This window comes from Monodelphis domestica, chromosome 2 (genome assembly GCF_027887165.1).
Source record: "Monodelphis domestica isolate mMonDom1 chromosome 2, mMonDom1.pri, whole genome shotgun sequence".
Taxonomy (NCBI): Eukaryota; Metazoa; Chordata; class Mammalia; order Didelphimorphia; family Didelphidae; genus Monodelphis; species Monodelphis domestica.
The window spans coordinates 493,239,604-493,263,011 of NC_077228.1; the positions used below are offsets into that span (position 1 = coordinate 493,239,604).

The 23,408-nt window shown below is 43.3% G+C and overlaps 1 protein-coding gene across 2 annotated transcripts in view; it reads left to right on the forward strand.

Annotated features, from left to right (window-relative positions):
- The window catches only part of CHD1L (chromodomain helicase DNA binding protein 1 like), a 61,640-nt gene that overhangs the window by 21,622 nt on the left and 16,610 nt on the right, over nt 1-23,408 (forward strand). Inside the window, exons 1-9 of one of the 2 annotated variants that reach the window (XM_007485323.3) lie at nt 1,228-1,413; nt 3,480-3,642; nt 6,045-6,200; nt 7,299-7,391; nt 10,743-10,839; nt 16,833-16,906; nt 18,855-18,965; nt 22,212-22,326; nt 22,932-23,085. In XM_007485323.3, coding sequence (XP_007485385.1) covers nt 1,393-1,413; nt 3,480-3,642; nt 6,045-6,200; nt 7,299-7,391; nt 10,743-10,839; nt 16,833-16,906; nt 18,855-18,965; nt 22,212-22,326; nt 22,932-23,085 — 984 coding nt within the window. In that variant the 5' untranslated portion in view covers nt 1,228-1,392. Of the gene's footprint in view, nt 1-1,227; nt 1,414-3,479; nt 3,643-6,044; nt 6,201-7,298; nt 7,392-10,742; nt 10,840-16,832; nt 16,907-18,854; nt 18,966-22,211; nt 22,327-22,931; nt 23,086-23,408 lie in introns of those variants that run through there. The other variant, XM_007485321.2, reaches the window with a different exon arrangement.

Consider the following 23,408-nt stretch of genomic DNA (forward strand, 5'->3'; position numbering starts at 1 on the left):
CAAAGTCATTAAAGGCAGTGTGTTGTTTAGCAGGTTAAACATAGCCTCTATAATTTTGTTCACTCAGTTGTAATATAGCATGACTAAATGGCTTTTTGTTTAGCCTAGCTTTGTGGGTACCTTATTATGCTCATCTCTGCTCCAGAGTCTGCTCCTCAGCTTGCAGGTCTAAAAATTCAATGTGGTTATTTCAACCAGGGGTGATAAATGATGTCAGTAAATTGAGATATACTAAGCAGACAAACAAGAAACCAATTTGGGAACTCTGGTGCCTATTTATTGATTTATAGTAGGAGAGGTTTAGGGACTGTCCTTCTGTATAAGGAAACTATGACCTTCCCACTGAGTAGGGCCATGCTAGAGACCAAATTATAGAACAGAAATGTCTTTGGTAAATGTTGAGTCAGAATAAAATGAGTTTTACTCACCACGTGTCAGTTCAAAGGAAGAGATTCAGAACAGCCTCACCAGTGTGGAAGAGGCATGCATGCAGCAAGACAAGAAACTGGAGATTGATCTTCTGACAGTCAAATGAATATTCCATTTGGAACATGACTGGGAAACAGTTGGAGGCAAGAGCCAACTGCTTGACTGGATTTGAAGGTCTTTGGGCTTGCTGATTGACCTGAAGGAAGAAGCTGATTTTATCTCTGGGACTTGGGATAATCAAGTTGGAGGTGGCCTGGCTGATTTGAAGGCAGAAGAAGAGGGACAATAGTCCCTATATCTCTCTCTGACTGGCTCTGTTTCATACTAGTGACTGAATTGCCATTTCTCTCAATATCCTCCAACCTAACACTCACTGTAGAGAATAGGGATATCCCACCCATTTTGTCTTCCTCAAATAAACCCCTTGTTTGACAAAGAAGATTAAGAACTATTTCACTGAAACCTCACAGTCACACTAAGTGACTTGAGGGAGACTGAAGAAGGGGAGAGGGGAGGCTGAAAGGCTTCTGAAGAGGGAGGTACGAAAGGGAGGAGGTTGGGCAAAAAGAAGTTAACTATCTGATCCATTACTTATCTAGTATCCATCAAATATACCCTCCAAAGAGCATCTATTACACCAGGAACAGGGTCTTGGGTCCAGCCTCCACTCCAGAGAATGAAGAACTGTTTCCAGTCTCCACTTCCAAGAATGAAGTTGAAAGCTTTCTTTTTCCCCCCCCCCCCCCAAGCTGTTAGTCTAATGAATTGTCCTTCTTTACTTCAGGGATATTACTGTCTGAATAATTAGGAATGATTGTTGAGAAGTAGAATATATTCTTTTCCTGACAGTATTCCACAGCTCCTGGCAAATTCTGCTTCCCAGCTTTATTTCTAGACTCTGGGAAGATCACCTCCTTTCTGTTGGAGTTAGAGTTTTGACTCAAGGAAAATCACTTGATTTTTATGTGCTTCAGCTTTTTAGAGGTGAGGGGGATGGTGGGGGGACAGTGGGAAAGAATCAAACCCTTGGGGGTTTTGTTTTGGTTGTTGTTTTTAATTAAGACATTATTTTCTTTAAACCCTAACACTGTCTTTGAATCGATACTGAATATTGATTCCAAGGCAGAAGAGTGGTAAGGGCTAGACAATTCGGGTTAAGTGACTTGTCCATAGTCATATAGTTAGGAAGTGTCTGAGGGCAGATTTGAACCTAGGATTTCCCTATATCTTGCTCTATATATCTTGTCTCTATATCTTGCTCACAATCCACTGAGCCATCCATCTGATCTTGTTATTTCACCTCCCCACCCTTGCCTCCTCAGTAAACTCCAGTGGTTTCCTGTTATCTCTAGGATCAAATATAAAATTCTCTTTGATCTTTATAACCCTTTGCAGCCTGGCCCATTCTTGTCTTTCCAGCCTTTTAATATTTAGCCCATCTCCACAAATTCCAGCCCCATTACACCAGCATATTCGCTATTCCTTATCTAGGACTCTCCATCTCTGATCATCTTTGAACTTGGCTGTTTCCTATGCCTGGGACACTTCCTCCCCTCTGCTTTGTGGCTGCACTGGCTTCCCTCAAGACTCAGCTCAGATCCCATGTTTTTAGGAGGCCTTTCCTGGAACCCCAGCTGCTCGTTCCTTTTCTCAGAGATTGTCTCCTGTCTGTTCTGTGTCTGTCTTGTATTGCTGGTTCTTTGTCTCTTCCATTAGAATGGGAGTTCCTTGAGGGCAGGGACTATCCTTGTCTTTTCTTGGGTCTCCATTGTTTAGCACAGTGCTTGGTACATAGTAATTACCTAGTGTGTGACCTGGGGAAAGTCATTTAACCTCAGTGTTCTCATCTGGCAAATGGGAATGATAATACTCAACCTTAGCAGTTTGATAGTGTAAAGATTAAAATTAATATCCAATATTCCAATTATTATATTTAATAATATTTATTAAATATTTATCTTGAAAAACCAAGAGCCCCTCCTCCCTCCTCCACATGGATCCAGAGAGAGCCCTGGGGGGGAGGGGGGGCAGAAAGTAGAAACTCAAAACTCCCTCCACTTAAGGTGATGCACAAACAGGAAAAGGAAAAGGGGATTGTGGGAAATGTAGTCTCTAGGGTTCAAGATTCTAAATCAATACAATAGAAGGAGAAAAATCTTATAAAACCTTAGAACACTGTGGAAGTGTGAGTTTTTATTCCATCAGTAGTCATCGTAATAGTCCCCCTTTTCAGCATACTTTCTGAACCTGGTGTGATTTTAAAGTTTACCACTTACTTTGTTGTTTAGTTATTTTTCAGTGGTGTCTGACCCTTTGAGACCCTTTTTGGAGTTTTCTTGCAAAGATACTGGAGTGCTTGCCATTTCTTTATTAGCTCATTTTACAGATGAGGAAACTTGAGACAAACTGGGTTAAGTGGTTTGCCCAGGTCACACAGCTAGGAAGTGTTTGAGGCCAGATTTGAACTCAGGTTGTCTTGTCTTCAGGTCTCCTACCTTTCCACTGTGCCATCAGATGGATGACTCTTGGGTTACAGCAGTGAATTGCTGCCAAATCATTCTTTACACAGCAGGCTATCTTGTCTCTGAGAGAGTTTTGAAGACAGAATCCGATCATCCATGTAGTGTAGATTTAGATTCTTTTTTAAATTTTATTTTATTAAAAACTTACCTTCCTTCTTGGAGTCAATACTATGTATTGGCTCCAAGGCAGAAGAATGGTAAGGGCTAGGCAATGGAGATTAAGTGACTTGCCCAGGGTCACACAGCTGGGAAGTGTCTGAGGCCAGATTTGAACCCAGGACCTCCCATCTCTAGGCCTGGCTCTCAATCCACTGAGCTACCCAGCTGCCCCCTAGTGTAGATTCTTCTGAGCACCAATCATAAATGATGCCACTTATCCAGCCATTTCTCCTAGCTTTTGCTTCCGCTGTCACTTCATGGAGCTGCCATTTTTAAGCTCTGCTTTGCATGAGGCCTGCTTGTGCTATTTGGTGTTGGCAGCTTAATTTCAGGCTTTGTTGGGTAATTGTTTTTCTTCTCCTTGCTTAGATTTCTGTTGACTTCAGCCTCTTGTTGACTGGCACCCCTATCCAAAACAGCCTTCAGGAGCTCTACTCCCTCCTGAGTTTTGTGGAATCGAGTCTCTTCCCAAAAGACCAGCTGGAAGATTTCATTCAGTGCTTCCGGGATGTTGAGAAAGAAACTGATTCAGGCAAGTTTTTTCCCTTATCCCTTCCAAAACCACCTCTAAGAGGCATGAAGTGCCTTAGCAATTTAGGTGTTCTTTACTACTCATCACTAGGGGATCTTATCCTGGGGCCTGTGAACTTGTTTTGTGTGTGTTGATTTTGATAACCATATTTCACTAGAATTGGTTGCCTATATATTATTTTCTACATAACAATACGATTCTGAAAAGGGATCCCTAGCCTTCACCGGATTGCCAAAGGGGGCCATGACTCAAAAAAAGGCTAAGAACCCTGACTTTGAGAGTTCAGAGCAATAGCTAGAGGCAAGCCAAGCAACCCTTGCCACCTTTGGGACAGAGGGAATGCAGGTGGCAAGAATGGTGAGCCCGGCTGCTCAGTAATCTCCTAGAGACACCCTTTTCTTGTATTTATTCTATAGTAGCCTCTGTGTGTTCACATTGTCTTCCCTGCTAGGACTCAAGCTCCTTGAGGGCAGCAGTTGTTTCATTCCTGTCTTTGGGCCCCCAGTGCTTTGCACAGAGCCTGGCTCTTGGTAGGCACTAAAGAATTGATGGTTAATTGATTGATTGAAGGAGAAGAGAATTGTTAACCAAGAGAAACTTTCTCCAGGATGATCTGGAGAGCCCAAGGGTCATAACAGCAACTGCCTTGCCTATCACAGCACTATTCTGAAGGCAAAATGAAAACAATATTAACAAATGCAATTTTTTTTTACCTCCCTAAAGTCTTTATAAGATGCTCAGTGTATTATCAAGGGCATCTTTGATGAAAATATGAGAAGGGAACAGGAAGACTCTCACAAGGAATTCTGTGCAGTAGAATACATCTTCATAGATCCACAGTTGATGGATTTGGAAGTCTGAAGGGCTCTGCAGAAATAAGTGTATGACTAACCATATCACTTTCCTCATGTAGAATGAGAATAATAATCACATCTCCCAGAACTGGAAAAGAGGACCTGAGATATCATCTAGTCTGAAGCCTTCATCTTACAGATGAGGAAACGGAGGCCCATAGAAGGGGAGACTAAAATGAAATAAAATATCTAAAATGCTTCATCAACCTTTGAACTCATAGGAAAGCTGCCCTGTAAAAGTGAGGTCAGTCCTACCCACCTGACTTTGGAGGGAACAATGAGAGTTGGGGGTGGATCTCCTCAGGGCAGTTTTTAGTTCAATATTAGGAAGAACTTAATAATTCACAGACTCTCGGACTTGGAAGGGACCTCAGGGGCCATCTAGTCCAGCCCACTCCTGAACAAGGATCCCTGCTTCAACATAGTGAACAAGGGGCTTGTGTAACAATTCTAGATGGATAACCTGTCAGTCAAAGATAAAATACACATAGATAGGAGAAGCCAAGATTGAAACGGGCCTGTGGCCCTGGAGACGTCCTCCCAATTCAGAGAACCTGGGGAATAAATACAGCAGAGGACTGAGCTGGGCAGATGTGGCGGGGGACAGGGATGGACGGAGGCAGCCAGGGTGACCGAGGGCCAGATGTGCTTGCTGAACACAAGCAGGAGAAGAGGGCTGAAGGAGAGCTCCTCAATCACCTTTGTTTCGTGATCCCCTTGAGCATTCTGGTGACCCCCACGGATCCCCTTCTCTGAATGGTGTTTTTAAATGCATAAAACAAAACACAGGATTGAAGGGAAACCAGTTCTAGTGAAACAGTCGCCAGATTCAATGTTTTTAAGCCACAGGAAGCAGCCCAGGCCATTGACCCTGTCAGAGGGGCATTTCCTGGCTTCTTCAGCTCCCATGTAACATTTAATTTGAACATCTTTCTGCCTGTTTTTCATGTGTTGAGCACCAGAGGGCGCGCCTAGCATTACACAGGAGAGCCCCGGCGTCGGCTACTCCTGCTGCTTGTGGGCGAGTGGTTATGAGGGCCTGATGAGGCTGAGCCTGGCTCTCCTCCCCTTGATTCCGCTGCCGTCTCTCTGTGAGCCTGGACAAATGACTGCTTGTCCCCATTTGTCTGCTTAGCAGTCTTATAATGAGGCAGCCCAGGGGCAGCGAAGGGGCTCCGTGGATGGAGAGCCAGGCCTGGCGACAGGACGTCCTGGGCTCTAATCTGTTAGTCCACAGACACGTTCTCCCCTGCCTGGGATCCCGAGGAGAGAGGCTGGGAGAGGAAGGCCGCCAGTGGGCCGGGCCGGGCCGGGCTGGGCTTAGGTCATCCCAGGGGCCTTCACAGAATTCTCATTAGCAGGAGGGCTACAGAAAGGCCTCTGAGAAGTTGCGAGGAGGAGCTCGAAGGAGGGGGAGACCCAACCGACCGGCAGACGGTGGTCCTGCATGCCTGGAGGCGTGGGCACAGAGCTCGCCTAGCACATGGCTCTGTGGGCCTTGCACTTTCCAGCACACTCACGGGGGGTGTTTGAACTTTCCTCACGCAGCGGCGGAACTGCATCAGCTCCTGAAGCCCTTTCTGCTCAGGCGGGTAAAGGCCGAAGTGGCCGCAGAGCTCCCCAGGAAGACCGAGGTGGTCCTCTACCATGGCATGTCGGCCCTGCAGAAGAAGTACTACAAGGCCCTTCTGATGAAGGACCTAGGTAACCGAGGGGGGAAGAGTTCTATTGCATCGGCGCCATTCATCGTAACTGCCGCCACTTATAGCACGATTGAGAACTGCTTCACACAGAGCCTCTCATGTTGTCCCCACGGCCACTGCCGACACAACCGTAATGATTCCACGTTCATATAGCATATGATAATTATAGTACATATCATTGTCTCTAATATGTAATTAATAATAGTAATGCGAGCTAACAGCTAGCACTTACACAGCACCTACTGTGTAGGTAAGGTGCAGGTCCAGTGTTTTTACATGTTTGTTACGTGCTTTAAAAATAGATCTCCTTTCATTCTCATGACAACCTTAGGAGGTAAATGCTATTGTTATCCTCATTTTTAGATTATTTATTTGAGGATTATCATCTTCATTTGAGGAAAGTGAGGGAAGCAGAAATTAAGTGACTTGTCCAGGGTCACACAACTAAGTATCTGAGGTTGGATTTGAACTCTGGTCATTCTATCCGTAGGCCCAGTGCTCTATTTACTGTGCCTTTATGAAGAATAGGCATGAAATAAAGTGCTTAGAATTCAGATTAACTTTCAAGTATTACATTTGGCATAGTCGAGGTTTTCTTCACTACCATCATTGTCATGATCATCATCATTCTTGGTGAATTTTTTTCTTTCGCCCAACTTTATTATCTCTTTCTGCCTATGATGGGAATACTAGGATGGAAGTCACAATTTTTAATATGCTCTCTTTTATCTAAAAACTTTCTGACCTCTTATGGCCCATCAGAAGTTTTATAGACTACAAAAATTCTTGTCTAATTGGGTTCCCTGTTTAGTAGACTAATTAGAGTGGGGGCTTTTTCTCAACCTAATTATTCATCTTACATTCATTTGACTCATTGTTCTACCATCGTTTGACAGGAGTTTACTGATTCTGATTGAATTTGGAACAGTGTAAGAGGGCATCAGAAGACAACTTAAGATCAAGTGAAGGTTTAGTCTGCCATCTTGAAACTGCCAGATGGGCAGTTTTTCCTGTAGTTCATTTAACATAGAGACATTCTAAATAGATGTATGATACTATAATAAACAAGGCCTCCAGCTCACTGGTCTCTTTATTTCAGATGCATTTGAAAATGAAACAGCCAAGAAAGTGAAGCTTCAGAATATCTTATCACAGCTCAGGAAGTGTGTGGGCCACCCTTATCTGTTTGATGGTAAGAGAATGCCTCTGTTTCTCTTAATATTGTTTATCAATCAACATTTAGCAGTTTGTATGGGGAGGGGTCCTATCAATTTATGCAAACCTCCTCTTTGATGTCTCAGAACCACAGATCTAACCTTGATTCCTGAGTTGAGGAGGGTTATTTCTTTGTCCAGCTTACTCAAAGTTGTGGTTAGAAGCAAGATGAGCTACCCTTGTAACTTGGCAGCCCAAAGAGCTCATGTCATTTTAAGTTTCCTTAAAAGAAGTGTAACATCTGCAAAGAAAGAGGGAATCATTTTCTTATAGTCTGCTCAGAGTGAGATCACATGTGAGTGTATTGTGTTCAATTCTGGGTGCTAGAGTTTAGGAAGGTCTCTTGGCCCCTCTTCCTAGGCTGGAGCATGGGGCTGGAACTTCATTTTCTTAAGTCCTATTTTCTGAGGAAACATCTGATAGGAGAGAAAGAGTCAATAGCAGTCCTTATTAGGACTTGACATTTTTTGTCTCCTTACCTCACTCTTGCATCTACAGTCTTCCTAACTTTTATCTTGCCGTTGGACTTGGATGACTGGAAGAGCGAGTGAGGCTGATGACTTTGTACAACTGCTTCACTTAAATCCAGTTTATGTTTGAGTCAAGACATCACCCATGATGACATTGATCCTCTTTGAACAACACTTTCATACTACCCTTTTGGCTACCTAATCCCCCCCTCCACCTCCTCATGATGTCCTGTTACAGTCATCCATGTGCTAAAATTATCTTCATGTACTTAAGTGAATAATATATATTTTGGATGCAAGAAAGCCCTTATTTCAAACCAAAGAATACAAAAAATTGAAAGGGTTTATAGTTAACAATCAAAAAACTACTTCCCTCTCTGGAGTTCTTCAGACCCACATTCCCTTCAGAGACTTCAGTAGTCTTCTAGAGTCTTATGGCCAACCTGGGCTTTGGACTCCCTCTTTTTATGTCAGGAGCTCCAATAGAATGTAAGTGATTCTTTTTATGTTTATATCCTCTGTGCCCAGCACATTGCTTTTACATTGTTGGCCCCAAATAAATGCTTGTTAATTACTTCCCTGTCCACTTCCTGTATTTCCTTCAGCAAATCTGGACCACCAAGAAGAAAAGAATTCTGAATTAATTCACATTGAAGTGTGCATGACTGATGAGATCCTTCTAATCCTTAGAGAGATATTTGTTTATTAAAAGAGACCACTTGGTAATCCAGATAAATCCCCAAATGAAAGGCTTTTTGTCAATGGGATGTTTGTGAGTGGTATTTTGAGAGGAAAGGTTTAGCCATCTGGGTTCCTATAGAGCCAGAGATTCTTAATTTTTTGTTGGACCCCTTCTCTTAGAATGATGCTTATATTTATATTCAGAAGTGGAGGAAATGCTAAATTTCAGTTAAAAATGGGTAAAAATGAAGAACTTTTTTTCCATCAAAGTCCACAAATTCCATAAAACTCCTTAGATTCATTCAAGGAGTCCTGGGCCCCAGGTTAAGAACCCTGAGGGGTGGGTTATGGTAATCTAAGAATACTCAGACCACAGAAAACTTTGCATACTATCCTATAGAGTCCTTAAGTAGAATCTAATCTCCATCCTGTGGCATTTAAAAGAGTGGATGCCTTAAACTGTTATATTTAAAATGGTTGTCTGCCATAAATGGTGGCAGTTAAAGAGTTAATGCCTTAAACTGTAAGAGTTAAAATGGTTGAGGTTGTAAACTGTAGTGAGTAAAATAGTGGAAGATATGAATTATAGAGATATAAGAGTGGGTGAGTAAATTGTGAACGTAGAAAATATGTTTTCACTACAGTGTCTTGTTTTAAATCAAATATAAAGTGGTCGCCAGGGAATTATTCCCAATTATGAATATACCCAAGTCAACTGGGTTTTATAGAGAATTTAATTAATAATACAATGAGGAATCAAAAGAAAGAGAGAGAGAGAGAGAGAGAGGTATAAGTATGAAGGGCCTTAAGCCAACATGGCTTAAGAGAGAGAGAATCAGTCAGTCTTTTATCACTCACCATAAGATCTGTTCAAGTGAGGATTCTGGGGGACAGAGTCTCCCCAGAGGGAGTTCCAGCCAGAGTCAGCCCCCCTTGAAAGACCTCCTTAGAGCTTGTTTCTCAAGAGCCTGTGTATCTCCAGACCTCCCCTCAACAGTTTCTCCTTTTTCTTATATATCGGGTTTTCTCCTATGTCACCTCCCCTAAGTCCCTACATCTACCAATCACAGTAGATGTTTTTCAAAGGACAGACCATTCTTAGTTCACAAGAAGGTGTGAACTTTTGAGTAATTCACAGCTGAGTAGATTAGAATCTCTGAGTAAGTTTCTCACCTTTTTGTCCTGGCAAGTTTACAAGTTGCCTGACCTTTAATAGGTACTTAGCACCCCTTTGTAATAATTCTAAAAAATACGCATGGCTTAAAGAACTTTTTGCCTCATTATAAGTATGGGTTTAAGTACTTTCACTGTTTAGCAAGGAGTTCTCTCCCCTAAAGCAGTCCTAAGTACCGGTGGAGTAGAGGTCCTCCCATTTCTGATCCAAGTAGAGTTCTCACATTTTAGATGGGGAATGTTCCCAGTAGGGAATTGTTCCAGTGGAGAATTCCCCAATGGGGAAATTTTTAACATTCACAAGTCTGAGAAATTTTAGGATTCACAATCCCCCCCTGATGATCATTTGGGGGAGTCTCCCCATTGATCATTTAACATAATCATCTTGTAATCCTAAATGCACTTCTAACTATACATATATACAATACAATATTCAATTTTCTAAGAGGAAATTAGAGTAGTAAGGGAGAAATAGAAAAGAAAGCAAAACCAATATTTTGCTGGGCGCATTGACAGAAAGCCAAATTAGGGGCAGTCCCTTTTGGCATAAATGTGTACATTTACAATAAATGTTCAATCAAAGTTCAGTTCAATCAACCATATCCAAAGTTCATCCTTGATCTTCTTGATGAAGTGTAGGTTTTCCGGTATCTTTCTGCAACAATTCATTCTCTGGATTTAGTAGTTTCAAGCTTCTTTCTTGAAGATATTTTCTCGAACAAAATCAAAGTCTTGGATTTTTATAAAAATACAATCTCAAACAAAAAATCAAAGATTATTGGATTTTAAATTAAAATACAATACAATCCTTGCCAGGAAAGGCTTCATTGCTCTCTTTAGAAGTGTAGCTGGCAACAGCACAAAGGGTTCATTCAGACTGGCACTGGTTTGGCACTCAGGACGATCTTTAGTTCACCTCACGGAAAGGATGCAGGACCACAACCAGGACTATGTATACCCACTTTGGGGTCACAACTTCCATCACAGCTACTTTTCTATTCCAGGTGTTGAGCCAGAGCCTTTTGAGATTGGAGACCACCTGATTGAAGCCAGTGGGAAACTTCACCTTCTGGATAAACTGTTGTCATTCTTGTATACCAGGTATCCAACCTCTGCCATGAAACCTCTCCTGGCCCAGCCATCCTTCAGTGATCTTTCCCTTCCCTAACACACTGTCTGCCTTTGGACCCTGGGGTCCTCTGATCTCTGATGGAGGCATCCTGTGGTGCCTGGACACCCTGAGCTTGGGAAATCTCTCCCTTGCACCCCTGCCTTTTCTGATGCTATTTTACTTTTTAAAAAATCATTTCTTTCTGTCTTAGAATTAATACTGAGTATCTGTTCTAAGGCAGAAGTGCCAGTAGGGGGCTAGGCACTTGGGGTTAAGTGACTTGCCCAGGGTCACTCAGCTGGGAAGTGTCTGAGGCCCAGTACCTTTAGGTCTGATACAGTTTCACTTTCACATCAGCCATCTTCTTCCTAGCTCACTGAGCTCTGCCACTCACTCCCCAAGGTTTATGATGTCCCCAAACCTCCAGTCTTCAGTTGTCTCCTGAAGTTGGAAAAGGCAGCTAGGAGACCCAATGGATAGTGTGCTTGAGCTTGAAGTCAGGAAGACCTGAGTTCAAATTTGACCTCAGACACTTTCTTTGTGACTCTGGGAAAATCACTTAACCTCTGTCTGCCTGTAACAGGTAAAATTAGTTTCTCTGCTAGAAGTATTATATTTTATGAGGTTTATTAAAGATTAAGAATTTAAGAAAATACAAGTAAGAAAGCACGTGCCTAGGAGGGCCAAAGGCCCATTCAATTTCACTTATGTCATGAGAGACGCATCTGCTTGGAAGCAGAAGTAGGAAGAGGGCTCAGTAGGCTTTTACAGCCAGTTAAATAGAAATTTTGATCTCACCCAGGTGGAAATCTCAGTGAGATTAGAGGGCATCTCGGGAACTAGAGCAAGGATTTCTGGGGATTGAAGTCCAGGGTTCAAATCTCCAGTTTTACACTGCCTCAGGTTCCTCAATAGTAAAATGGGGATAACCCTACTGTGTAGGGTGAGGATCAAATGAGATAACAATTGTAAAGTACTTAGAGCAGTAACTGGCACATAGTAGGCTCTCTGTAAATGTTAGCTATTATTTTTATATAACCCTGCTCCCCAGTGATAGCAAACTAACATTTGATGCAGACACATTTTCAAAGTACTGGTTTATATCTCTCTCTCCTACCCAGAGTCTCCTTGCTGCATGGGGAATTTACCCTTTGTCATTGTCTTCGTTTTGCTTTATTGAGACCTTTTGGGTTTTTATGTCATCCCCAATATCCTCCCACTTCAGATCCTTCCTTTTAATATTTACAAGCAACTACCAAAACCAAACAACAAAGCAACTTTTTGAAAGTACATACAAAGTTCTCATCCCCCCACCTGCCCCAAGGGGAAGGAAGTAGACTTTATAGTCTGTTTTCCAAGGCCTTTAGTGTAATCATTTTATATATAAGTTTCCTGCTTCTATTTTATTCCCTCTTCATCAATTCACATATCTAATTATGTTTTGCCAGTCTTATTTGTCATTTATTACATAATAATAGTCTATTAGAGCAATGAGGTGGCACAATGGATAGAGTGCTGGGCCTGCAGTCAAACCTGAGTTCAAATATGGCTCAGACACTGAATAGCTGTGTGACCCTACTCTTTGCCTTAGTTTCCTCATCTGTAAAATAAAATGAAGAAGGAAATGGTAAACTGCTCCAGTATCTTTGCCACAAAAACCCCAAATTGGGCCCTGAAGAGTCAGATATGACTGAAAATGACTGAACAACAACAATATTCTTTTACATTCATATACCATCATTTGTGTAGCTATTTTATAGTTGATGAATTCCTACTTCATTCTAGGGTTTTTTTTTTTCACTACCATAAAAACCACTGTTAGGAATATTTTGATAGACTCAGGGCCTTTCTCTCCGTCTTTGACCTTTTATGATGCTTTTGAAAGAAGATTTATTGCAGCACTCCCTTAGGGGAACATCCAGTTGGATAGGAATTTGGTGGTTTATATCATTAATCAACAAATCATCAATAAACCTTGACTCTGTGCCGGGTACCTTGCCAGGTGCTGAAGATCAAAAGAGGTGAAAAGGGTAATTGTGACACAAGAGGCAAAGATTCTTAGTTTACTCCTAGTCTGGAATACCAATTATAGGTTAATGAGTCATTATTCTTGCCCAACTTCTGAACAGGCTTGACTTTCACATTAACTTAGTTTTAATTCCTTTGCTGTGGATTTGGTGGGTCCAGGCTGCCATTTCTCAGCTCTTCCAAGTCAGTTTCTTTGGTCTTCAGTCATGGGCTATGGGAGCCTCCTATCTCTAGGAGGAATTCATTCCTTATGTGGAAAAGATGGAAATTACCCCTGGGATGCTGTGTTTCTATTATAGATGTGTGTGAGAGGGAGCTGGGAGAATGGGGTGCCTTACATACACCCAGGTCTTTGGGAAAGTGAGTTAAGGGAGTTCAGAGGAAGGAGTAGATTTCCATGGGCTGACGTTAGACAAAAGTAGTCCACTCCATAGGGATGAGAGGCTGTGAAGACCAAGACCCTAACTCTATAGTGGTGGTTCTGGTGAGGAAGAAGCAGCCAAGATGTCCAGAGAAACTGATGGGGCCACACAGGGAGCACTCTGACAAACTCAGAATCTAAAGAGATTCTAAAAATGGAAGCAAGAGAACATGTACCTGAAAGTGAATACAAAGGCATGCCAAGAAAGGAGCGAGGCAGCTGAGTGGATGGAGAGCTAGGCCCAGGGATGGGAGGTCCTGGGTTCAAATGTGGACCTCCCCCCTCCCGTGTGACTCTGGACAAATCACTTAAAGCCTGACCCTTACCTGTCTTTCTGCCTTGGAACCAATGCAAAGTATTAATTCTAAGAAAGGAAGGTAAAGATTAAAATTTTTTTTTTAATTAAAAAATAAAAGAGTGGCAAGGTCCTAGAGTCTGAGAGAAACTCATCCAGAATGAATAGAACCCTCTCCCCCCCCCCCCTCCCCCTCCAGTGTTCAGGATGACAAGAAGATTGTAAATGGGTGAATGGAAGGAGAGAAGTAGGGGAGAGGAAAAGGTCTTTCCCTGCCTGGGATGAGATGATGATAATGGAGCAGGAGAAATGGCTCCACACTCAGTTTGCTACTGAGGAGAAAGAATAACAATCATTTATTAGCATATATTTATTATGTACCTGGTGGGTGCCAGTCAGCATTCTGGGGGCTGAGGACAAATACAAGAAGTGAAACAAGCAGGGGCAGCTGGGTAGCTCAGTGGATTGAGCCAGGTCTAGAGATGGGAGGTCCTAGGTTCAAATCTGGCCTCAGATACTTCCCAGCTGTGTGACCCTGGGCAAGTCACTTGACCCCCATTGCCTAGCCCTTACCACTCTTCTGCCTTGGAGCCAATACATAGTATGGATTCTAAGACGGAAGGTAAGGGCTTAAAAAAAAAAAAGTGAAACAATCCCTATCTGCAGTGAGCTTTAAAGGAGATTGTGTGTGTGTGTCGCTACTTCTGCATGCACATATGTATAGATACAGCATAGAATGTGAATAAAAACAAAAAATCAAAATAGAATGTGACACATGCATTCAGAGAAATTAAATGCAAGGTGTCTGGGCCCTTGCTGTCGGGGGATCAGGACAGGTTAGCTTCTGTTACTGTCTTTCTCCTGACGTCCTTGGGGACAGTGTGGATGTGGGACAGGCAGGTAGATGTGGAAGAAGTGGAACTCCTAACAGTGGTGAGGAATAAGGTGTCCTCAGGGAGAAAGCTCTGGAAGGCAGCTGGACCCTTGTTCTTAGCCTGTTCTCCAGTTTTACCTTGGACTTGGATGGAAGTATAAATAGCATTCCTATTAAATGTGTGGATTCCACAAACCCCTGAGGGATAACTAATCTATTAGACAACAGACTTGAAATTCAAATAGATTTTGACAGGTTAGAGCAGGGGTTTTAGCCATTGGTGAAACTAAATAGCAACAAATACACAGCCCTGCTCTTGGAAAAAAAAATCTATTGCATCCCAAGGAGATGGAGGAGACAAAGGGGTTTGCATAGAGGGGAATCTCTTGCAAGCCCCACGTGACACCAAAAAGCCTGCCGCCAGTGAGGGTGCACCTCCTGAGGCAGTGACCTGGGTCCAGTCCAGCATCTAGAGGCCATTTGTCCTGGTCAGGCCCCCTTTTCATGTCTAGGCACTGGGCCTTAAGAAGGACTTTGAGAGGTTTCAGGAGGCCAATTTGGACAGGAAGGAGACTGAAAAAAGTGTCATAGGAGGATTTTTAAAGTAATTGGAGATTTTGGAAGTTCAGAGAAGCCAGTAGGCAAAGGATTTGTTTTCTGTTCTTTACAGGGTTCTTACAGAGAAGGGGAGAAGCTTGACTCTCATTCTACTTGGCCCTTTTGAGGGCAGCATCAGGATCACAGGAAGGAAGTTCTGGGGAAGCAGATTTTGACTCAATATGTGGGAAAAGCCATGCTAGGTTTTAGGATTCTGTTATGGTGGAATATGCTTCCTTGATGTGAATTCTCTGCCTCTGGAGAAGGGAAGGGAAGAAGCATTTCTTTGGTATCTGCTGGGAGCCAGGCACTATAGTAAGCACTTTACAGATATTTTCCCATTGGACCCTCCCAACCACCCCTGGAGTGAGGGACTCTTATAATCTATCTCTGTTTAGTCAAAGAAACCAAGACACACAGCAGTGGTGGTGGCGTAGGGTCACCCGTCAAGGAAGTGTCTGAGTCAGGGTTTGAACTCAGGCCTCCCTGACTCCAGGCCTTGTGTTCTGGGCCACTGAGAGACTAGAAATCTTCAAGCAGATGTTGGGGCCTCGCCTGTTCTTTGACTCCATTATCCTTAGCTAGAATATTGTTTCATTTCTTTCTTCTATTTTTAGTCGCTCATTTAATAAACACTTTAGACTGTTTTTCTATTTGAAGAGCATCATGCTAGACGCAGAAAGACATAAAACATTTAGCTAAATAGGTGTATAGACCCAAACCCAGGTAATTATCATAGAAAATATGAAATAAGTATCCCAGAGAAGCACAGAAAACTCCAGAGTGGAATGGATTCAGAAAAGAAAGCTGCCTCTTGGAGGTGGGATTTGAGTTGGACTTGAAAGAATGGGTTGGAATTCTGTAAGGGAAGGGGAAGACGGCATGTCTCCTGGCAGGGGGAACAGTGTGCACAAGGCACAGAGGTGGGGAAGTACAGGCATGTTGGTGGGCAGAACGTCCAGTTTTCTGGATTGTAAGGTACACAACTAGGAAATGGGAGGCATTGGCTCCTGGGTCCCACAGTAGGAAGCCTCTGAAGGTTGTGAGTCAGAGAAGTGCAGTTGGTACATCTTTGTATAAGGGAGGATCCTGGTAAAGGTATCAGAAGAGCAGTGGGATGCTTTGCAGACAGAGGCCCAGCCACATAATCAGAGTCCATCCATGGGGCCCCAGGGGCACATTTTGGGCTCTGTTATTAAATGGCTAACATGGAAGGCTATCATCTACTAGTTTACTGATTCACTATTTTACTACATGTAAAATCTATACCAGACTGCTTACTCATGTCAGGGAGCTGGGAGGGGGTGGAGGAAGGAGGGCAAGAATTTGGCTCAAATTAAAAAAAAAAAATTAAAAATTTGTTTTTTCATGTAATTGAGGAAAATAAAAAATATTTTTAAAAAAAGAGGCCTGAAGGAAAGACCTTGGATCTGAGGGTTGGGATGTCTTCAGTCACTTTAAACCAATAGGAGGGACAAGCCAGATTTCTTTCTTTCTTTTTTTAAAACCTAACCCTCAGTCTGAGAATCGATATTGGTTCCAAGGCAGAAGAGTGGGCAGGGCTAGGCAAGGGGGGTTAAGGGACTTGCTCAGGGTCATACAGCTAGGAAGTGCCTCGGCCCATTTTTGAACCCAGGACCTCCCATCTCTAGTCCTGACTCTCAGGAACCTGGGGAGACGAGAGGCATCAGGGTTAGACATTTTCAGACCTCCCCAGAGCGCTGCTCCTCTGGGAAATGACAGGAAGGCCTTCTCCCTCTTCCCTCAGACACCACCGGGTTTTGCTGTTCTCCCAGATGACCCACATGCTGGACATCCTTCAGGACTACATGGATTACAGAGGTAACTTCCCTCGGCCTCACACTCGCTCCGAGTCTGGGTGGGCTCCTCATGGGATCAAGGGGGGAAGGGGTGTAAACCAACACCGGTGCGGAGGAGAAGGTGCCTGCAGGGGGCGCTGTCTGAGCCCTCCTTTCTTGAATTCAATATGGGTCATAACCTCGAATAAGTGATTGAAAGAAAAGGGGAGCTTGGAGAGAAGGAGGTGCTGTTAAAGGGAGACTGTGGGAAGGCTTCAACTCCTTAGCCCGTCAGCAGCGGCCCTGGGCGTTCCGGTCTCTTTCAGGGGCAGTCTGCTGCCCCGAATTCCGGGGTACCTGCAGGGCGTCCTTCACGCCCCAGTATGCCAGTCTCTCCGTTCGGGAAGTCTGAATACAGACTTGTCCCACTGGGCCGTCCCGGGTGGGAGTTAAAATCCGGAGGAGCCCATGCCGGAAGCAGAAGCCTACAGTGGTTGGTGGGCCTCGAGGACCCCAACGACAAACACGAGGATTACAAATGATCTTGGAATTCTTTCTGGACCTCAGTATCAGATCCCGGCCCCCCAACCTGCCTTCCTGGGCTCTGCCCTTCCTCACGTTCTTCCGCTTGGATCTAGCTACCTCGTTTCTACTTCCGGTGCCCTTTCCCTTTCTCGGCTTTCCTGACTCCGCATCCTCAGCCCTTAGTTGTGGCTTGTCCAGCAGCCACCAGCTCACTCTTCCTCGGGCACTGCAGGGACCTCCTGACTACGGAAAGGGATTGAGCTTGTGTTTAGCAAGGCGCCTGGCCCCTCCTCCGCTTTACCCTAACTCACTCATCCACCTGCTCCTCCCTCCTCTCCCCCCGCCTCCCAGGCGCCCCCTACTGGCCAGGCGGAGCTGGTACACGGTCAGAGAGCGGACTGCATCCCTGGACCGCACTGCGGGCAGGGCTGTACCAGCGCCCTTGATTGGGTCCTGAAGCTGAGGCTCCTGCGGAGCCCCCGGGGCATTTCAACACCGCCCCAGGGCAGAAACTGCAGAGGGGATCCCCACAGACTTCAGGGTGAAGTACTATCCTTGGAACGCAGTAAGGCTGCTCCGTTAGAATCGACACTCGCCAATCCTTTTCTGTAGGTGGCAGAAAATCATGGAGTCAGAATTCCTGTGCCAAGAAGAAGGGAAAGACTCTTCCTCGTTAGTAACAGTGTTGATGAGAGAGGTGGGGCAGCAGGGCTAAGTTGTAAAGGAACCAGTAGCAAAGTCGGATAGTGTATGGAGTGATAGGCTTGGAGTCAGGAAGACCTGAGTTCAAATCTTGCCTCAGATACTTATGAACTGTGAGACTCTGGACAGGTCACTTAACCTCTGTCTGCCTCAGTTTCCTCATCTATCAAATGGGATAATGGGATAATGGGATAATTACACCTACCAGGGTCATTGGGAGAATCAAATGAGGTAAGATTTGTAAAATGCTTTGTAAGCCTTTAAGTGCCATATACATGTTAGCTGTCATCATCATCATCTTTGTCCTCTCTGGCCATTTCTTAATTTTATGAGTTAACAGTATAATTGGAATCGTTCGTCCATCCTTCAACAAACTGTTTCCTCTGGGGAAGGTACTTTTAGCCCTGAGCCTAGCAAATTGCCTCAATCAGAGTAACATCAGAAGAACAATCAATATGGTACAGATGGCACTTTTATACAGTAGTCAGTGTCCTTAGAAGTTGTGCATAAATTAAAGTTTTATTAATTATTTTAAAAACTGGAACAGTTCACCATGCTCGATCCCTTTGTGAATTAAAGTATCCATTTACGGAGTGACTCATGGCCCCCCTCTATTTTTTTTTAATCCGGATTTGGAATGATGTTGGGATGTACCTGTGTAAATAAGTAAAAGGAGGAAGTTTCAAGACTGCCTTCATTTTTTGCTATTTCTTCAAAGAGTTCTTTAAAAGGTTTTTATTTTTTCCTGTTTTCTTTCTGAAAAGGCTACAGCTATGAGCGTTTGGATGGGTCAGTGAGAGGAGAAGAAAGACATCTTGCTATTAAGAACTTTGGACAGCAGCCCATATTTGTTTTTCTCCTGAGCACCAAGGCAGGTAAAGCACACAGGAATTGAAATCCATTGATTACCACCTAGCCTCCTTGCTCCTTAGCCACAGACCCCCAGCCAGCTGTCTCACACACAGGTGTGTGTGATGGGGGGAGCTGTGTGAATAATTGTGAATAGGTCAGTGCTGATCACTTATCACTACTGGAAAAACAAGCATTTTTTGCTACTGATGTTGGGTCAACACCTTCATCTTCATATCAAATAGAATGTAAGTTCTTTGAGGGCAGAGACTATTTCCCTTTTGCCTTTTGTAAAAATTAAATTAGTCCCTAGTAATAGAAATATTATATTTTATGAGGTTTATTAAGGATTATTAGAAATCAAGGAATAAAGAAAATACAAACAAGAAAACCACATGCCTAGGGCTAATTAGCCCATTCAAAACCCCCACGCTTAGCTTACTCACTACATCCTTGCAAATGGAAGAGTAGAGAGCCGAGTGTGAGGCAGAGAGCCAGTTAAATACAAATTGTGATCTCGCCCAGGTGGAGACTCAGGTGAGATTATAGGGAATTCTGGGAAATACCAAGGACTTCTGGGGATTGAAGTCTAGGGTTCAAATCTCCATTTTACACTTTGTGTTCCCAGCACCTAGAATATATATACATATCTTTGTATATACAAATATATAGCCCAGTACATAATAGATGCTTAATCAATGTTTATGGACTGATTGATTATAACATTTAATAATTATTACTAATGATTAAATATTAGTTATGCTCATAATGCCTGAAATTAAATCAAAAGAGAAGGTCTTTCCAACTGCATCTAGGCATGATACAGATGAGAATGTAGCTCCAGAGATGGATAAGACAGAATCCATTGACTAGGAGCCAAAGCCATTCTGAAGCACTAATTGTACTCCTGCCATCACTTTTTAACCTTAGGTTGGCAGTTTTCAGTATTTAAAAGGCTTAAATTCTTTTCTCGAAATTTAGTTCTACTATAGCAGTGTCGATAGTCCACATTCCTATTAAAAGAAGAAGAAACTTTATCCATATGGCGCAAGCTTTTTAAAGGCATTAACTATCAGGCACATAATTACAAGGTAGTGTGTCCATCCTTTAAACAAACCTTCACTTCACTATAGTGTTCCTTCAGGTTATTGTCCCATATCTTTTCTCCCTTTCACTAGAGACTACCAGAAACTACTAGACTCACTACAAGAAGAAACAGCTAGAAAAGCTGGCTAACCATTGTTTCCACCTTCTCACTTCTGCTTCTTTTCATCCTCTTGTACTATGGCCTCCATCCCCACCATTCCACTCTCCCAAGTCACTATGATTTCTTTACTACTAAATTCAATGGGCTGGGAACAGCTAAGTAGGGAGAGCCCCAGACCCAAAGATGGGAGATCCTGGGTTCAATGTGGCCTAAGGCACTTCCTAGCTATATGACTCTGGAAGAATCACTTGATCCCCATTGCCTAGCCCGTACTGCTCTTGTGCCTTGGAACTGATACTTAGCATTTGATTCAAAGACAGAAGGTAAAAGTTAAAAAAAAAATTCAGTGGTCTGTTCTCAGTCCTCATCCTTCATGACCTCATTGCAGTGTTTAGCTCTGTTGGCCTTTCTCTTCCTCCTGGTTACTCTCTCTTCTTTGGGTTTTCATGACAGTATTCTATTCTTTTTCCACTCATCTAGCAGACCCCTTTGCAGTATCCTGAACCCTATTCTCTCTCACCCTCTTGTTCCATCATTTCAGTTTATCATTCTCCCTGGACTTAACCACCATCTCTGGGCTGGTGGCTCTCAGGAAGCTCTCTTCTGTCTCCTGATATCTAGCAGGAGCTTTATTTACCTACTTACACAGACGCTTCTACCTGGATATCACCTAGGCATCCATGGATGGGGACATGTCCTCATTAGATCTCATCTTTCCTCACTCTTCCTTCCCTCTACCCCCTGTTTTTGTTCTGGGCCCCACCATCCTTCTAGTCACTCAGCTTTGCAATCTTTGAGTCACCCTTAACTCTTCTTTCCTTCACTGTCTCTTCCCACTACTTATATCAGCCAGTCTTGTTCGTTCTACCACACGCACATCTCTCAAATCCACCCTCTTCTCTCCATTCATTTGGCTGCCACCGTAGTTCAAGACCATTGCAGTGACCTCCTAATTGGTCTTCCTGCATCCCATTCTTCCCCTCTCTAATTCGTCTTCCAAACAAATTGCCAAATGGATATTCTGAAAGTCAGACTGTGTTACTCTGTACTCAAAATTCAAGTGGTCCTCTCATTCTCCAGTCAAGTAAGACTTCTCTCATAGGTATTTAAATCCCTTCATTTAAATCCCTGTCTCTGGTCTGTTTCTAGGCTGATCACACTTTACCCGTACTCATACACTCTGCTTTCCAGACAACATGGACTCTGCCATTTCCTGTACAACACATTTCATTTCCTACTTCAGTTCACCAGCCTCTCACACTTAGAATGCCCTCCAGCTTTATCTCAGTGGTCACTCCTTCAAGAGGCCTTTCCTGATTTCTTTCCTTACCCTTTTAATTTATTTTTTAAACCCTTACCTTCCATCTTGGAATCAATATTAAGTACTGGTTCCAAGGCAGAAGAGTGGTAAGGGCTAGGCAAAGGGGGCTAAGTGACTTGCCCAGGGTCACACAGGAAGTGTCTAAGGTGAGAGTTGAACCCAGGATCCCCCATCTCTAGGCCTGGCTCTCAATCCACTGAGCCACCTAGCTTGCCCCCTGATTAATTTTTTTCTAATCCAGAAAAAAGTAATTTTCCACTTTCTTCTTAAAGAAGAAGGTAACATCTTTCCTCCCATCTAGCTGGAAACTACTTATTACTGTGTTTAGTGTGAAATTTAAATAAAACAGTTCTTTCCTTAACTTATAGGCATACTCTCATTGTTAAATTTCCAGACTGTTTTCTGAAAGAACTGTTCTCCTCTACCATGGACCACTTTCAACAAAACTTAAATAAGGATTTTTTAGAAAATGTATATTTCAAGTGGTTTCCTGCCACTGGCCTAGGATAGATCGGACACTTCACTTCTGCTCCTTCCCTTTTTCCCCTTCATCTTGGCACAGGGGAGACAGTAGCAGCTCAGTCAGCATTCTGGAGCCTCCTAAGCCCCAGAGTGGAGATGGTGGTGTCAGTGTGAAAGATGGACCGGCTGCTCGCGCTGTGTTTTCACTTTATTAACCTGCCTCACTGCTGCCTTGTCCCATTCCTTTTTGTCACTCATCACACTTGTGCTTCTATTTTTTAGGTGGAGTGGGCATGAATCTGACTGCTGCAGACACAGTTATTTTTGTGGACAGCGACTTTAACCCTCAAAATGACTTGCAGGCGATTGCCAGGGCTCACAGGATTGGCCAGAAAAAGTGAGGAATCTGAATGACAGTCATGTCCCTCTGAAGCCCTTTCCCCTTCCCTTGGTTTTGGATTCTCCAGCTGATAGCTTGATTGTCATTCTCCTTAGGGAGGTAGAAGGAGTGAGGATGAGGTGGGCAAAGGCAGGCCTAGAAACAAAGACTCAACTCTCCCATTGACTCCCTGAGTGATTTCATTTACCTAGGTTTCTGGGAAAAGAAGAAATCAAATGATAAAACCTCTGTCTATAGGAACCTCCAGAAATATCCATTCCCAGATAAGCTCCATTAAATAAATGATGTTCTATGATCGTATGGACTGTTAAAAATAGTTCACCATTTGGTGGACACAGATGAGAAGAAATTCCAAAATTGAAGAACCTCTACAACATCCCTTGGCCTGTGTGAAATAAATGTGTAGGTAAAATAAATTCAAGATGGAAAGCATAGACCAACAAGAGTTCAAGCCTTAGAAAATGTTTGTTCCCCTCCCCCCCAGCAGTAATTTTACTCAGAATAGGCCTTTTATTTCCTTTTAGAAATGTTAGCCTTAAATGCTTTTTGCTTTTGCTTATAATCTTTTCACAAGAAACACTTCTCATCTGTGCCCTTCACAGGTCTGTGAAGATTATTCGACTTATTGGCCGAGATACAGTGGAAGAAGTAATCTATAGGAGAGCAGCGTCCAAGCTGCGGCTCACCAGTGCCATCATAGAGGGTGGTCACTTGACTCTGGGAGCACAGAAAACTCCAGCAGCCTCAGATCTGCAGGTAGTAATCCTTCAGATTAGAAGTTGATGTTAAGTGCCAGTAACCCCTTTGGGTGAGGGTGCAGAGGAAAAGGCCAGGGCAGAATCAATCCTCCCTCCCAAAGGATGATCACCAAAAGACTCTCCTTTTAGCCTAAGGATTCTTAACCTGCAGTCTCTGCATGTTAATTTTTTTTTTTAAATTTCTATCTTCTGTCTTAGAATCAATACCAAGTATCAGTTCCAAGGTGGAAGCGCTAAAAGGACTGGACAATTGGGGTTAAATGAGTTGCCCAGAGTCACATAGCTAGGAAGTTTCTGAGACTGATAGCTTATCTGCCCTTC